At 40.1% G+C, this 18259-nt stretch overlaps 1 protein-coding gene across 1 annotated transcript in view; it reads right to left on the reverse strand.

The window, feature by feature from the left end:
• The window catches only part of ext2 (exostosin glycosyltransferase 2), a 22988-nt gene extending 5013 nt beyond the window's left edge, over positions 1-17975 (reverse strand). Inside the window, exons 1-10 of the mRNA XM_069697611.1 lie at positions 17842-17975; positions 17124-17522; positions 16182-16405; positions 15642-15731; positions 14655-14771; positions 13967-14162; positions 13388-13527; positions 13200-13293; positions 7816-7947; positions 3153-3342 (exon numbers count right to left, since the gene is read on the reverse strand). Of these exons, the coding sequence (XP_069553712.1) occupies positions 3153-3342; positions 7816-7947; positions 13200-13293; positions 13388-13527; positions 13967-14162; positions 14655-14771; positions 15642-15731; positions 16182-16405; positions 17124-17438 (1498 nt within the window). The 5' untranslated portion in view covers positions 17439-17522; positions 17842-17975. The remainder of the gene's footprint in view (positions 1-3152; positions 3343-7815; positions 7948-13199; positions 13294-13387; positions 13528-13966; positions 14163-14654; positions 14772-15641; positions 15732-16181; positions 16406-17123; positions 17523-17841) is intronic.
• Between the last annotated feature and the right edge of the window lie 284 nt (positions 17976-18259).

Consider the following 18259-nt stretch of genomic DNA (forward strand, 5'->3'; position numbering starts at 1 on the left):
ACTGATAATAATTGGTTTAATTTGATCTGTACAAAAGATACCGTATATACTGTGTGTGCACTTTGTGACACTATAATACTATACTATAATATTTTATGGGCTGAAGAAAATGATAAATATGAGTGTCTGAAGATGGGTGAGGAATTATGACGTCTTTACCACTGACTTGAGATTTTGAAATCTGCACGGGCAGTGGAAAAATGTGCTCTGGGAGTTTAACTTCACTCACTGACTCGTATCGCTACTCTAACCTCAAGCACGTGCAAATTTAACCACAGTATGATTCTTCATGCGGCACAGCAACAAAGTGTTTTTTCAGGGGAGCGTTTCAAAGATCTTGGGCAGTGTCCATGGCACGGACTATGGCACAGACGGATCACACAGAATGTGTATCCTCATTAATGGAGTAACTGGGGCCTGGCAGCCTATAAGAGGAGCTCCAGGTCCTCCTAACCATGTCTGAGGTCTCCTGTCAAAAGCTATTGTCAGGAAAACTGCTATGTTAAATGCCCGGAGTTTCTCCTTTCACTCTCCCCTTGCTGCTGTCATCCCTTCTTTTATTTCCAAGGTTGGAATGAGACCGTAAGAGAAAGGGAATTATAGGCTATTATATGAATTTTAAAACTTTAGTCCCACCTTGGCATGGGTCAACATGTAGACACTGTAAATGTTGTGAAGGCTAAGCTGTGGTTTTATGCTGTTATGTTATTGTCTAGCAGTGTGGTAGTTAATCTCAGCTGCTGCAAAGGTAGGAGAAGTATGAACAGACGCACAGAAGCAGGTCAAGACATTTTGATAAGCATAATGTCATTTAGATGTGGAACAAAACATGATCTCTAGACTCAAATAAAAAAAAAGCAACAATGCTAGAAGTGTAAAAAACACGACTTGGTCAGCAGCATCTTTAAGACACAGGAGGAAGCAAAATAAGAGCTCGTAAACACATCAGATGAAGGCTTGGTGTGAATGGGGAAGAAATCTGCCTTTATATTGGCCTGAGCCCCGTGAGTCTGACCCATCAATGGCTCCTTGTTAATGCTAATGAGACACAAAGCTCCAGCCAGGCGCCGCTGATGCCTCTAATGAAAAGGCAACTCACAGCCATGAGGGAGCACTTCAAAGTCATCTCACGACTTCATGACATTAGCCAACTCTTACAACAGTAGGACAGATTTAGTTCTTGGTCAGAAAACGGGCTTTATCCGAGTTAAGCTGTCAGTGGCTAAAGTACGATTAACTGCTTTTTACTTATCTGCCATATTGAAGCAAATAATTACAGGAGCAAGCAATAAATTACAACTAATCAGGGCTTAGTATGACAAATCTGTGATGGACTACAACTGATGAAATCTTGTCAGAGGAACAGATAGGTGACAATAAAAATTCAAGTTAAACAGAGTATTGCTGGTAAATCAGTAGAGACCTACAAAAGGCTTCTTTCTTCTTGGTGCCAATAAATGAAGCGTGACTATGTTTGGGGTGCTGCGTATTGAGTAAAGCATCAACATAAAATTGTCTTGATATCATTTAAGTGATATAATTATTTGACTATTTATTTATGCATTTTAGTTGGTTTTTATTTTTATTGAACTCTAATCCCTTCCTCTGGTGTTTCCTCATTACAAATCTGTGTGACAGATAGCGTTTCCTCTGCTCCTCATGTGGTTGATTCTGTTCTCTGCAGTGTATTTATTTATTGCGTTGAGTGTGGATGGTTTGATTGTGATGTGTGTGTGATGTGTGTGTGTGTGTGTGTGTGTGTGTGTGTGTGTGTGTGTGTGTGTGTGTGTGTGTGTGTGTGTGTGTGTGTGTGTGTGTGTGTGTGTGTGTGTGTGGAGGGGGGTTGGTATTGTTTTTACTGTAAAGCACAAAGAAGGTCTGGCTGATTGATTAATACTCTTTTCTGTTTGATGCAATGTGTCACCAAACTGCTCTGTGAAACAGAAATCCAGACAGTTGTGGCGCTCGCATTCAGCTTGTTATTGTGGAGAGATGAGGCTTGGCTGCTCTCGCCATTATCACTCATCTGTTGCGCAGCAGAGCATTCACGTTGGGTTTTAACAACCACAATCATGTGGACAGAGAAAGGGAAAAGGAAAACTAGAGTAACTCACATGAAGTCCATACGTAATTTTAGTGGCATTACTAGCTCAGCTACACTCATTGGTATTGAGCTAATGACTTTCGCTTTCAGCGTGGCAGCTGTCATGAGCAGGAAGTGGGGACTAAATTGTGGGTACAAATAATTAAATCAGTCATTTAGCAGCACGCAGACTAGTTACACACGAACACGTTTTTGTTTTAAAACATATGACTTTCATGGTGCCCTTAATACTGAGACTTTTGGAATCACTGCTAACACAGTTTTGGTTTGAAAACTCCAGGATTGTGTTTTAGTTTGGATAAGTGGAAGCAGCGACTATTGAAAACGATGACACGTACAACTACATTCACTTCTTGATTAGATTTATTCACTCAATGTATCCTATACCGCTTCATCTCACCCATATCACATGACCCTTTTCTGTAAGACAACAAATTATATCATCTTTCAGTACTAGTGCTTAGCTGAACATGAATAACCAATTACAGGCATTACTGACCTTGTAGTCTAAACTCTAAGCTGTTGTGCAGTTACATTTTATTATTTAATATGCTATGCCAGCTTAGAAGCTATTATTAAAACAACTTACGACAACTCCAGTGTCCAGCTGCATCACCTGCTCTAATGGAGGGCCGGTGTTTGGTGATCCATCAGATTTTGTGACCTGCTGTGATATTCTTACTCTAACCATCACACTCTTGCCTAAACCAAACCAAACCTGCTAAAACACTACAGGTCACACAATCTTCTTGGTCACCGAACACTGCGTATCACCAGTTTTGGGTGGCTTGCCCAGTGTAGGTGAATGGTCATGTGTTACGTGTTTTCAGACGTGTTAGTATGGCTAGAGATATATTCTGTAACAAGAAGTGTTAGAAACACTTTAAGGTAGTATTTATTGCAACACTATTTTATTGTACTCTTGTACTTTTAGCTAACTAGTTTAGTTTGACCTAATAAACTTGTAACTCGGTCGTCAAACAGCTAATGTATATCTTGGAGTATTTCATGAAATGTATTGTTTTTGATTAGAATCTGTGTCACTAACCTTCAGGAGGGCTCTTGTTCTGGTTATTCCACACCACCAGCAGCTTAGCCAAACTAGGCACCTTGGAGATTTCTGTGATGACCCGGAAAAGACTCTCAACGCGATCGTAGGTTAACACCACTGCTGTGAAGCCAGGAGCTCTTGGTGGGATGAGTGGTAAGAATAGAGGGCTGTTCACACTGGACCACTTCTACACAGGACAAGAAAACAAAGAAAAACAAACTTCAGAGGTTTGAAATATCTTCTTTCAACAGTTAGCATTCACTCTTTTTGTATTTCTATGGAAAGCTGCAGTCGAGTTAGTCTCATTCATTCTGTGTCAGACTCATCCGTCATGGTTTCCATGATTTAATGCACTATAATTGTGCTTCACTGGACAGTGAGGTCACCTGCCGTAATTTCCAGATGATGTTCTGCTTTTTTTAATATATATATATATAAATAATGGAGCAAGAATTGTCCAATACTGTCTCTCAGGGGTGAACAGAGGCAGAGCACTTAGTTCCAAGAGGTTCCAGTCAGAGTGCCGATTAAACCCCACAGAAGCAACAGCAGCAGCACAGAAGGACAAGAGAGGTCAGGAAGGAGTTTGACAAGGCAGGTTGTGTATCCTCCTGTGTCTGCTGCTCTTGTGATGTTATTATGATAAGTGAAACTCTTGTGGGAAGCATGAGAAATGGGGTGGGACCAGGTGGAGGAGGAAGAGCCACCGGGCGGGGCGGGGGCAGTGAAAGAGTAGAGTTTGCCAGGTTGTGCTGAGCGGCCGTCTATCGTCAGTGTGGGACTTGGCCTTTTCTTTCATTGCTCCCCTTTAAAATGGCCTGTAAATCCTGGGAGTCGCACTGACTCCAGCTTAGATCAAATGACACTGTTAAAGGGAGGAAGCCACAGGAGTTTTCTGATGGTATGTGTGTACGCAAAACTTTAACAGTTACGGGCACACATTGGATTGGCGTAAGCCAAAAGACAACCAGTGATAGCCACGATGCCAACAATAACTTTTCTTATTAGGGTTGTTTTTTTCAAGACAAAAAAAAAAGGCTACTCTTATCTTTCACTATCAAACATGTGCAACCGTAACAATGACAAATATAAGAGCATCAGGGTCTACTTTTGATAAACTTCATCAAAGGCTCCCAAAATGTTCCACCCTGGTTACAGTGACAATCAGTCTGAAAGAGGCAAAGAGAGCACATCTAACAGTAAATCTGCGGGCTTCTTGAAGTACATATAAACCCTGTTTCTCCTCTGGTTGCAGGTGGCCACAGAGTGATTATGTGGCTCCTTCCACGGCATCAACACAAGTCTGTCAACAGAGACACAGTCACTGGCTTTTACACAACATCAGTCACTTCACCACCAATAAAAACTCACTTTACTGGCAAGTGGAAACTTCCCTGTGGTCGTTCACACATTGTCATACAAACAGAGGGGGAAATAATTAAACTGACACATATACGCAGCACAGATTCATTAGAACGGAATAAGAGACACAGAGACCACTTAAGTTATTTGTCAAACAGAACAAATTAGATGAAAAGAAAGCCGCAGCTCAATTTGTCACCTACAGATCTGAAGGAGTTGCCATGTTTGTTATACTTTATATTTACGTTTTAAAAAAAGAATCTTATTTGTTTATTTGAACTGCTTAGTGGTTCTTCACTAATCTAAGACAGCCTCAAAGGTACGGAGATTAGGAACAAGATAAAACGAAGGACTGACGAGGATTAAAAATGCCTATTTACGTAGAAACATTCAAGCCAAAACATTTTATTATTCAACTTTTAACTGGCACAAATAAGCAATACTTCAATTGCTGGTATCTTGTTTATTACTGTTGGTATGAAGTATTACTTTATGTATGTACACAGATAAAGGGGCAGAGTGGTAGTAAATTAAATATAATATTTAAATGTATCATTGAAAGATACAAGTAAAAAAGGTGTAACACAAGACAGTACAATTCATTTGTATTGGGACAGCGTTATGTTATATTATTTATTTAATTTTAATTTGGGCTTTTAAGGCTATTGAAGATGTTCACAACTATAGCATCTATGTAATATTAACAAAATCAGGAAAATCCTTCCTCAGCGTGATGCAGAAAAATTAATCCATGCATTAGTTACTTCCAGGGTGGATTATTGTAATTCCTTGTTGTTAGGATGTCCAAATTACTCATTAAAAACCTGCAGCTGATCCAAAATGCTGCAGCAAGAGTACTGATGGGATTTAGAGATAATATTTCTCTTGTTTTAGCTTTGACAGATCTAATAGAACCACATCATCCTGACAGATCTAATAGAACCACATCATCCTGATAAATCTTATAGAACCACATCATCCTGACAGATCTAATAGAACCACATCATCCTGACAGATCTAATAGAACCACATCATCCTGATAAATCTTATAGAACCACATCATCCTGACAGATCTAATAGAACCACATCATCCTGATAAATCTTATAGAACCACATCATCCTGACAGATCTAATAGAACCACATCTTCCTGACAGATCTTATAGAACCACATCATCCTGACAGATCTTATAGAACCACATCATCCTGATAGATCTTATAGAACCACATCATCCTGACATCTTATAGAATCACATCATCCTGACAGATCTTATGGAACCACATCATCCTGACAGATCTTATGGAACCACATCATCCTGACTCTCCTCTCACCCCAACCGGTCCAGGCAGATGTTCTTCACCCCTGAGCCTGGTTCTGTTAACAGATGCTCCGCCCACCTCTGAGTCCGGTTCTGTTAACAAATGCTCCGCCCACCTCTGAGTCCGGTTCTGTTAACAGATGCTCCACTCACCTCTGAGCCTGGTTCTGTTGGAGGTTTCTTCCTGTTAAAGGGAGTTTTTCCTTCCCTCTTTTGGAGGTTTTTCTCTCTTAAAGAGGAGTTTTTCCCTCTTAGCTTATATGGGAATTGTTGAATTGTTGGGTTTCTCTGTATAATGTTGTAAAGTTCTGCTGTAAAGACTTTAATGTGTTAAGTGCCATGAAATAACCTGTTTAGTGATTTGGCGCTATATAAATAAAATTGAATTGAATTAAACAGTGCACCCTTTTTACCCTTGGGGGATTTCATCTGATATATTTTACAGTAAATGGTTAATCAAATGTGAATATAAACCTTTAATATGCAGTTGAAAGTCTGCACTTAAACCTCATAGCAGTTCTTTCAATTCAAATCATATGTTCAGGAAAACAAAGTTAAAACAAAAATGCCCCAATACACACGCAGGTCCCAATTGCGACAAAAATGTTTTAAACTCAGACAAATTTGAAAGTCTGAGATGCCTCAGCTCTTGTAATGTATAAACCCCTACCTACAAATCTCAAACAAAAAGCAGCTTGTCCCTTATTCTGAACCCCCCTCTCCAAAGGCACCAGCAGTCCTGGGCAATGTGCTTTCAATTACCATCCCAAAGACTATAAGACGAGAGGGGGAGAAATGTCTGCCTGATTTATTTAGTGCTGTGTGCAAGTTCTTCTCACCATCCATTCACTGAATCCATCCAGAGAACACTTCATCTCCTATCTGAGGCAGGAATGGCCAAAGGTCTGTACCCTGACACAATTAACCTCCTCTGCGTCTGGAAAAACTTTGAAACCAGCGTAATGCTGATAGATTGGATGGATTGGGTTGGACGCTCTGACAAAATGTTTTGACACAAGTGGGCAATGTCAAGAGCAACTGTTGATTACATGCTACCTGCTCAGAGAAAAAACAGCTAGATAATGTAGTTTCTCAAACAGTTAATCCTGAATAACTGAACAGATTTGACTGAAATCACCAAAAAACAACAACATTAGAGCACTGCTTGTTAACACCCATGCATCCTCACTGTGACTGCCACCTTTCTTAGCTTAGAATTTCAGTAGATCTACTTATACTGGGATCCTTGTAGGCATCCGACAGATCCACAGGCATTATTATGCATCTACACACGCTGACAAGCACACGCCTCTATCCCACAGGCGTAGGATGGAGGAGACTTGACATCAGACCGGGCTGATTAACAACTCCTGAGAGATGGTCGCCCAGCCAAGATGTCTGCAGCCACAAACTCCCACAACCACAGGGATGCTAAACACACGCACCATTCTTCGCATCCAGTGTACTCTACAAACGCAATGACTCAGACGTACAGGAACTTATTTTTCACCACAGCGGAGGCATCCTCCTAGTACAGAACTGCTGACACAAGCTGGCTGCCTCAGAGCTGGCTGGGTGTACACCAAAATGTGAAGCGCTGCATGTGTGGCGCTTCAGAAAGGGGGAATACATCTACTGTCACTCTACTAGAGGCTTCGATTTACAAGGCACAGAAGAGGGGGAGAGCTTATGTGACACTGTGAGCGTCTGAAAGGCCAAAACTTCATTCTGGATGAGTGTCATTCAGATGTCTGCAATAAAAGGACTTATAGGAATACATCTGAGTGGCTTAGCGCAGTAGAACACACTACTGTATAGATTATAGAGCTGTGTTGGAGGAGAACAGCCTTCAGAGTATAGAGATGGCAAAACAACAGAACACAACTGAAGATAATAATGTTAGAACGCAATGATAATACAATAATCTTGCTAAACAAATATACAAAATGCATGTCAACATCAAGTGTTCACTGTTACGTACCACCACAGGTGGATTGTTCCACTGCTCATAGGTGCGTGCAGCGTACGGGTAAATGCGGTCATTGATGATCTGGAGCGATGTCAAGCCAATCACCTTCATGGAGCTGAAGTAGGCCTCCCAGAACCACCTTGCCTAGAAACAAATGAACACAACTACTTTCAATGTATCTGTATAAACAAAAATGGGCAAGAAAAAGCAAACACAACACATGCTTTAGGATCAACATTGCACATTAAACTAAATCTACCCCCCCTCTCTATTTAACTTGCAGAGATGTTTCTTTGATGTAGCCAAGAGAATAACATGATGCATATTTGTACTGACTTAACAAAAATGACAATCAGATTAAGTGACCGTGATGAAAATATCAATAATAAGGAACAGAAATTGTACTTTTTATGTCTGAGCTGATGACTATGTTTACGTGAACGGCAAAAATTTACATTAAACTGAATAAGATGTTATTTCAGTCAGCTGTTGACATGATGTTGCTTCTAAAACATTTTTTATTTTTACTCTTATCTTATGCAATGGAGTACGGCCATCGCAGAAAATAACAGTGTGAAGTCATAACTGTAAAATCCAGATATTTCCCCATGGTCCAGATCTTTATAAGACAATTTTGCAGCCCTCTCAAGACTCTTTGTCTTTCAACAACTTTTCTCTGAAGCCCTATGAAATCTCTTTTGACTGTGTCTGTTTTACTTCAACAGCTCTCTGCTTTAAATAGCAGACTTTATGATAAGTGTAAACTCTTAACCCATACCTTGATATTATCACATTGGATGCTGGAATATCCAGTTCCAACTGCCCTCAATCGCAATTCACTTCACTTAGTTTCATTTAGTCAAAACTACAAGCATGTAAAACAATATCTGCTTTGTATATTCAAGGTAGCTAATTTAAGCTCTGACAATAAAGAAACGTCAAGGGACAGTTCAGAGGTGAGAAAAGCCTATAACAGTTAATGAAGCTTCAAACGACACTATCTCCTGCCAGGAGGCACCATGCTACACTGACCCGGCTCCATCAGTTCATCCATTACACAAACTGTAGGAGACACAGGATTTGAATATTTGAGTGTTTCCATTGAGAGAAGTCAGCTTCCTTATAGTTTCTATCTCCTCTTCTAATGAAATGTACCTATGTCTATTATTGGCCAATGTGTGTTAAACAAAGATCTTGTGAAAACGTAAGTACGTGAAATCGCTGATGTGTGCTTATGAGACGAAAAGCTGGAGATGTACAACTACACAAAAACAGCATTTATTTTTACAGAGAGGGTGAGGAGAATCCAAAAGACTTTCTAATCCCCAGGGAGAATCCCGGTGGCCTATAAATCAGCCAGTGATGAAAGTTTCTTTTCCAACCGGGAGGAGGCAGAAAGCAAACTGTGCTGGCCCGGGGGCCCATACCGCCACCCTCCACCCTCTCCCAGCGCCTGCAGGAATTTTTATGAGCGGGGAAGAACAGACATCACTGCAAGAGAGAAGAGAAACCCTCACTCTGTCTTTCGATTTCAGTATTCAGCCTGTAGTCTACGTTCCTGTTTGTTCTTCTGCTGGGAAAAAAAAAAAAAAAAAAAAAAAAAAAAAAAAGGTGCAGCGAATATGACAACACTGACCCACTCAATTCATGAGTTATTCAACTTTTTTTTTCACTAATTAAAAAAAGTATGTATGATGTAATTTATAACCATAAACCTGCAGTCAATGGTGAGAAACAATGCAAGTCAAGCGTAGGGGACATCTGATGTAATGCTTAGTTAAAACCAAATAATCTTCTCATTTCCTTCTGGTTTAAAGACATCCCCAGCAGCTCCCACTATTTGGTTATTTGAAATCATTAAAACAAAAAGGTCAAAGTGATGAACAGAAACAATATAGCTGACAGTAGTCTGCGTCGCTTTGTTTAACTCAGTGGAAGTTGTCAAGTGCCTGACAGATGGTTAAACCTATAGAGCGGAATTGCCAGCCACTGAGCTGTGGACAGACCCAGGCAATCATTAGTGTTTTTGACATAATCAAAAACAGCAGCAAAAACCAAGTCTGCTTCAATCGTGTGAGCTGTTCACTGGGAATATTGTTTTGCTCAAGATTTATTAGCACTTTACTTTTAACTGTGATCAAAACATTTCCACACACACGCGCAGATAGACATGCACACATAAACCCACTCACTCGCAATTTAATAATCAATTACCCTGTTTAAATCAGTCCTTTTTAGAGCAGCTAAAATAAAGGTGGGATTACACAGTCCTGGTGCCAGTAAGCCCACTGGTTTCCTAGATTACAGACTGCTACACTTCCAATCTAGTTTGTGTGGCTCTAAAACATTCTGCAGTAGAACACAAAGGCACAGCCCGGGGTAGTACTGTCCTCCTGTGTTCAGCCTTTACGCTTTAGATCTCATGTTTAACTTTGAGCAGTAAACTTCTCATAACTCCTGCATTTATGATAGTAAGGAAAGAGAATAGGAATCTGGTGGAGGACCTTGGTTGGTCGTTCAAGGAGATCAAATTTGCACCTCCAGATGGGTACGATAAAGGAGCTGTTATGACATTATTGACTGACCAAAAAGACACGGACACCAGCCATTATCCTAAATGTTCAGTTCAATATGATGGGATGCAGGTAAAAAAGGACTGAAGAAAAGCAGACAGTGTGGGGGTGAAGAGAGAAGACAGACTTCACATCATCTATAAATCAACTGCAGCCAGTGTACAGTGTATAGGAGACCACAATAAAGTTGAGGAGAAAGGTAGGTTTAACAGACTAAAAAAATAATCTGTTGGTCAGGTTGAGGCTCAATATTTAAGGCAACAGTAGAGGAAAGGATGAGGAGGAAGTTGAACTCCATTTTAGGCAAGAACTCCCTCCTCCTATTTTATAATTCTAATCTAATAACAAAATTGATTTGACTCTACTAATCTTATAAATATCTGTAGTGTATGTGTCCCATTTTGAGGGTATGACCCAAACAAAGCTCACGGGACTCAGTACACAAACATGGGCTCAGTGGCCTCACTTGAGGACTGTTAACATCTCACAGCTGTTTAGTATGCGGCCTTTAAAATGTGACCCAAATGGATGCTATTACATCATCTCAAATTTCAAAAGGAGTTGAGCTGTCTGAATCAAGTCTGCTGACTACTGGTGGAAGCTCAACAGTAGACTATCACAATCTGATCAGGTCTCAGAGAAGACTTACTCCTTAAGCTCACCAAATGTGCATCCTTCTTTGCTTTGGTCACAACAACAAAAAAAAGAAAAAAACTACCAAAATTAACACTAATTTGGGGATTCAATTCTATTCATTTTTACCCAAAAAGCATGTATCTATTAGCTTTAGTCAAACAGCTTTCGGTCTCCCAACCAAATGACCTAAACAACAAATTTTTCCCCATGATTTTTTGCTGGAGGAGCCATTTGGCTGTGATATAACAGGTACTTCTTCAGCCACTGACTCCAAAAAGTTGTGACTATAATATATATTGACAAAACCTTAATCGAGACAGATGAAAAAAACATGAGTTTTTCATTACATGGTATTTCCGTTGAGGCAAGTGTGCATTGTCCAATACTATTTTTACATTTGTAAGCATAAGTCAGACCACATGGGAACATAGCGCTGTATGAAGGCAAGGACTGCTGAGCCCTCTGTTGGCAAAATTATGAAGTACATCAGCTCAACAGACCACATCAAAACATAAACCCCTGTTTAAGGTTTGTTCGATTTTTTTTTTTTTTAATTATTGCGACATTTACTGTCATCCGACAGTAACTGTAATTGTAGTGCAGAGCTATTCAAACTGACCTGCCCTACATGTGGATATGAACCTGCTATAAACACCTTATGTTTACTTCGAATTGTTTTGGTTGTATCATAAACAGGCCCAAACAGTTTTATTATGTTCATCTTGTATTTTCTGCCTAAAATAAATATTATAAAAGGGATGTAGATGATTAGTTTATTCCTTGAAATAATATATCTATTACATTGAGAATTATTTGTAGACATTAATAGAATAAATATTCTGTGTGGGCCTAGAGTCCCCAGGGATCCTTCTAGTGACCGTCTTGCTATTGACTTTAATCGGAATAATTGTATTAATCAAGTGTGCCACTGTGACCTCTGATTTATATTCATATGCTCACAATCTTATGAGGTATTTGGGAAATGTGGCAATTACTGAAAATACATCACAGAAGTAGGCCCATGGCTACTCGTAAATACAGCAGGTATGGATATTAGGATGCACCTATTATCATCAGCAAGCTATGTGTTAAGTGCTTACATGGATTTTTATAATGGGCCTACAGCACACACATTGCAAATGTATGAATGAAGCCAGACAAGTAGGATGCAGGTATCTTGCTTTCTTGGCATTTTACCTTATGATTAAGTAAAAGTCTGCTGAGAAACTTTGTTTAAAATATTCAAATGATAATTCAGGTTATAAATCACTAATCCTCATTTAATGTCGGTTAAAAAAAATAAAAAAATAAACCGGACCAAATTTGATGATTTTTTTCCCCAATACTTGTCGGTTCAATAGGACAGCACACCGTAATGATTCTAGTGTGGGTTTAGAGTCAGATATTTAACCAATAGCACAAAAGCTCTGATGTAAGTAATTCACACTAAATTACTTCAGTATATGGATGTCTCAGACAAAACTCGATATGCAACAAGTTCAATCCATCATCCATCAAAGCAGGCAGTGGAGTACTGTGACCAATGAATAACAGTATCAGATCTATGCTACCAAGTTGCTGTGAGCAGTCCACAGCAGAATACCTCCACCAAACCCCACAACCCAACGAGCAAGCCATGTTTTTGAGCTTGTCTGGTGTAATCCAACCCTGAGCCCATCTCTGAGCCCTTGGCCTAAAATATGTCTGTTTGGCCAGTATAATTGGTAAATGGACTAGAGTTGATACAAGGGAATGAGGAGCAGCTGAACTGGTGCACTTCTAACATGGCTGCTTTTTCTTGTGTTTATTGTGGCTCAATACAGATATCAAATGGAAAGAGAGCAAGCCGTCTTCCGTGCATTTCACTCGAGCTAAAATCAACATAGGTGAGTCTTCTGAAAGCCTTTTAAAATCTAAACTGAGCAAAGGAGGAAATTCAAACTTACAAAAAGTGGGGTTAGTATCCAAATTTCTGTCTTTTGCACATCACGTGAAATTTGTTTTGGCTTCCCCAGACTTGACTGGTTAAGAAACAGACACATCTCAGACACGACATGCAAGTGCTCCAACCCAAGTGACAACACCTCTGACCACCATGTCAATCTGAGTTCTCAAACTGGAACTGAATGTAAGGCACTTTGCAAAAGTTTGCTAAGAGATGTTTTTTCTTCAGTTTGACACTTGTACCTGTCTCTGCATTTCTTCCACTTGTCGGTGAGGAATGCTCTTTAGAATGGTGTACATCTCTGATAGTTTCTCCTCTGGAATAACTACAGATGCCCTGTGCAGAAACAGAGACCTTAAATTAGTAAACTAAAAATGACAGGCTGTCAAACCATTTATTTATTTTACACTGTTTTAAGACTTAGTCAGACCTTTTCCAGTCAAGCACTTCAGAGAATGGAAGAATGTAAGAGTCAGCCAGGATGATGGGAACACAACCGGCCTGCAGCACATCACTGAGGGCAGCCTGACCCAAACGTGCCCCTCGCAAGACCACACAGAATGAAGACTCCTGTAGAGACAGGTTGGGAGAAAAATATCAACATGATTTAACATTGTACAAAACAAAAACCAGCCTCCACCTACCACTTCTGATTTTAGGAACTTAACTTCGACCACAACGTAGTCAATTAGTTCTAGTGTTACTTTCTGTGCTGTAATTTATAATCCCCAAAAGGGTTCAGCTCTCAATGAGGTCCTGAAGTACCAGGAACTATCAGGTTTCAGGAAGTGCTGTGCCCATTGTTACGGAGTAGTAAAATATAAGCTAAAAAGATGTATAAATTATCCATTGTACCTACTGCTTGATATGCACAAACTATCTGTAGTACAAACACTGGAAATTGAGATGGAAATTTCTTGTAGATTGGATTTCTAGAAATTTAAAGATAGCACAGCTTGATACTCTTCATCCTTGAAATAGATAGTTTTTATGCAGTTGTGCTTCCCACCTGCAGGATCTGTGGGTAGTCATAGACCTGCCCCTTGTAGCACCGTTTTCGTGCAGAAGCAGCACCCTGTGAGAGGTTGCTACACTTGTCCAGGAGGAGCAGTGCTTCTCCATTCTCTTCCTTCAAACGTTCCAGTTCGGCGCGGTACTCCCGGTGAATGGCAGTTTGTGAAGACAGAATAAAGTAGCGCCGCGGCCTAGGCAAATGGAAACAGGAGATATGCAACTTCTTATTAAGTTATATTTTATATTGTTGACTATAATTTTTTTTTTTTTAAACTCTTCTTAGTCTCGATGAACACCAATTAATTTGTATTATATTTAGAAGTCCCTCATAAATACTGATCGCTGTATGTAGAGAGGTTTTTCACAGATATTTAAAAAAAAATCAAAAGTAGTCTATTAATCCCTGTGGGGAAGTGAGACACATTCTGTGTTGCACACATTAGGAAGAGTGGGCAGCCACACAATGCAGCAACCGTGGAACAACTCCAGTTGTTTTGTCAGTTCCTTGGGCAGGGGTCTTTACAGGAAGATAAACCCAATCATACATGTCTTCGAAGGAAACCCACGTGAACAACACGGGGAGAACATGCAAAGTTCACACAGAAAAGGTAAAGTGACTGTAATTAGGTCATGATGTGACACTCAAACAGGATAATGAGAGTTAATGCATGACATGTGCTCACCCTGGCTGTCTCTCAGGCAGCTCGACATCCGCAGAAAGGGGGCTGTAAACTGGGATGCTGACATCATAACCTTGTCGGTAGGTCCATGTAGAGAAACCCCCTCCAGCCAGCAGCGCTCTGAAACAAATGGACCTGGACTGTAATGATGCTTCCACAAAAAGGGGACCTCAACACAAATTAGCAACAGGAACACACTGTTACACAACACAAATTTATCAATTAACTCTTTTACTTTGTGTGGGCATTTTTTGCTACCAGCAATGCTGATGTAAGACATAAAGTGACATCAGATAAGGCTAAGTGGCCTGGTTAATAGATCCCATATAGTCCACTAGGTGATGAAATGTATTTTGTATTGTTCTATTCACAGGCAAGGTGAATCTAAAGTGGAAACATACCGCCACACACACACACCTGGTTCTGATGAGGCTCCATGCCAAATGGACTCCAGCTGGATGAGTCCAGGAAATTCTTTACAGCTAAAGATAGTGTTCTCGGTCTCAGCCGGATTTGAAATGTCCCCTCAAAGCCTCTGGAAAATACATTATCTGCTACCTGCTATCATATAAGCTCTTTCATGTTCATCAAATCATCTTCATCATCCGATCATTCAACACCATCTGAGTGACTGTAGTTTAGTAAATACAACTTACGGTTGTATTATCCAATTTTTGCTTGAAAACTTATTTTAACTGTCCCTGAAACAGAATATACAAAAACAAGAAATTCTCTTTTTAATTTATACCTACAAGTCGGAAGTGGAAACCAAGACTATGAGAGCAACCTTTACCTCTGATCTAAATATGAGCAGCTATTAACTACAACCAGCCAGCAATGTACATAATTGCTCTGGATAATTTGAATATGCAGTACTAAGGACGGCGTGGAATTAAATCATAATTGGTCATTTTTTATTTCACAATGATTCAGAGTATAATGAAGCCTTTCTTAACCACTGAGATAGCGTTTAAGATTTATGGTAGCTACCTGTCTCTGGGCACATCCAAGGCGGTATTGTAGTCAGGAGGGCCCCCAGGTAACATGTTGAAAAGTAAATGATTCATCCCTTTGTCCCATCTACAGAAACATAAGCAACATTAGTGCTGCAATAACAGGTCAATGTGCAGATTATGTGAATGATATAAAATTAAACAATGGCAGCTTAGCAAATTGCCTGCATAGAAAACGTTTTATTAAAAATGGTGGTATGAAATAATGGCAGCCAGAAAAGAGAAAGTTTGAGATATCAGTAAGCCCGTGTGACATTCCTATCTTATGAGGGCGTCGGTCGTTATTTCTGACATTTTAGGATGTAATGATAATGTAGGATGTTAAACAATATATTATTAGGTATTCAAAGGATACTGTTTGGTTTCCGACATGCACAATATATAGTCACCACATATGAATACTTTGGGGATTAAAAAATTTAAGAAGCGTGGCTACAGAGAAACTGAAAGTGACAAGGCCGTTAAACTCGACTACGTGATTAAAACTGATTAAGATGGGTCTATTGTAAACATTTACCTGGGCAGCATAGCCAGAGCCTGGGCAGTCTCCCTGATCCGCAGGGAGTTCTGATTCAGCACATCAACAGACGGGATAAAAAGACAAGCCCTGGTGACGTCATCCGTGTAAAAGTCACTGTCAGAAATAGCACTGAGCAGGTCATTGTACTCTCGAGACAGTCCGGTGCTGCTGATGGGAACCCCCAATTCATCCACAAACCTCTGCAGAGGGTAGATGTAGACCTACAAAAGCAGGAGTTTCATTAGTACTGAACTTAAATACAAATTTGAGGTATTTTACTTTATTAAAGTAAAATGTATGCAACTTTATACTTCTACTCCTCTAAATTTATTTTTATTGTTAATATTATTTAATACTTGTTATTGCACTACATTTGTCTGACATCTTTGGTTACTTTTCAGATTTCAGCTTTTCATACCTTTCCTGTCCAGTGAAAACCGTGCATCTCCAAATCTGAATAATTTTGGGGATAAACTTAAGCATTAGATGTACATGATTAACTATTTTGATACCTACTTGGATCAACTGGAAAATGCAGGTTTCTGAGCTTGTTGATATTTTAGAGATGATTTTACAAATGCAATGTAATCTTAGGGAATACGATGTGTTGCTGTAGATTAAACTAACCAACAGTACATAAAGCAGTTAAAATAAACACACACTTAAATAAGTAGAGCACCAAAATACACATTAATGCAGTAGTACTAATAATCCAGAAACATCTGATATAATAGAACACCGACTGAGCATTTACAGCATAATTTGCAGTTTTACTTACGATACTTTAAGTATATCTTTCAGATAATGTGTTCACATGTTTTCTTAATTGAGGACTTTTACTTGTAATGGAATATTAGTACTTCTACTTAAATAAATGACTTTCTTCCACCACTGCGAGGAACAATCAGTGAGGTGAAACATGTTTCGTGGGGTCGGCACCTTGATTCTGTTCTTTGGGTTGTAGCCACATCTGTACACATCAAAACAAGTATGCATGCGGCAGCTGAGGTCCCCCCTCTCGGGTATGGGGCTGGAGACGGGCAGGCGGATCAGCGGCGCGTCGTGGACGCTGCGTTTATCCAGGGTCCAGTCGGCTGTGGACTCGATGGAGTGGGGCCAGAACTGAAACATCCCGGTGGCGATGAGTCCGAGCAGCACCACGGAGAACAGGGTGATGTAGTATATGCGGTGCTTCGTTTTCATCCGCGGGATGAGGGCAGGACCCCGCGCGCTGTACTTCCCCGAGGCGTACATGACCGACACCTCTCTGTCCAGTCAGGTCGCTGTGAAGACACACGCGGGGGGGGGGGGACAACTTCAGACGACGCGATGCCCGGTCTGTTAAAAGAAACAGCTGTTCACTGATGACACCCACAGCTAACGTAAACGCTCATAATAAATGCTACCCGGCCAATGTCACCAGGACAAACATATTCACTTGGGATGAAGAGCCTTGTTGAGCCGAGGTGACAGGAAGTAACCAGGAAACTATCGAGGCAAACAGCAGCTAATAGGAGCGAGGAGTTATCGAAACCAGCTGTGTGAACATCCGTGCTAAATTAGCTCACTATTGTCAAACGTTATTTTTAAGTCATAAACCAACGGGGGGGCGGAAAGACGACTATTGTTTAGCTTTAACGGTACAGGTTTTACTTACCGAGACGTTTTACTGAATGGACAGTTCGGTTTTAATTCATGGCAACAATTAAAGAATAATCTAGCCTTAGGAACACAGTGTTAATGATAACCTAGCTTCAAGCTAACATTAGCGCCTCCCGGAAGTCGTTTAGTGATTTACGGAAGTCATCATTCTTTTCTTCTTTGAGTTTTATTGGCGGTCGGTAACCACGGTTGGTGCATTACCGCCATCAGCTGGCATGGAGAATTCAAGAAGAATAGACAACGTTCAAATCCCCCGCCCCATAATATATCACTGGATATATCGAGGCCCAGATTAACAGATTAAAACTATTTAGTCCAATAATGAATTGTTTATATTGGGATGGTTAACCATTAGTGAAACCAAAACATAAAATTATCTGCAGTAAAACATGCACTATCAATTACACCAGGTT

The sequence above is a fragment of the Brachyistius frenatus genome, unplaced genomic scaffold, assembly GCF_029030835.1.
Source record: "Brachyistius frenatus isolate BFR_SWC_R1_liver_20210118 unplaced genomic scaffold, ASM2903083v1 Contig_24, whole genome shotgun sequence".
Lineage (NCBI taxonomy): Eukaryota > Metazoa > Chordata > Actinopteri > Embiotocidae > Brachyistius > Brachyistius frenatus.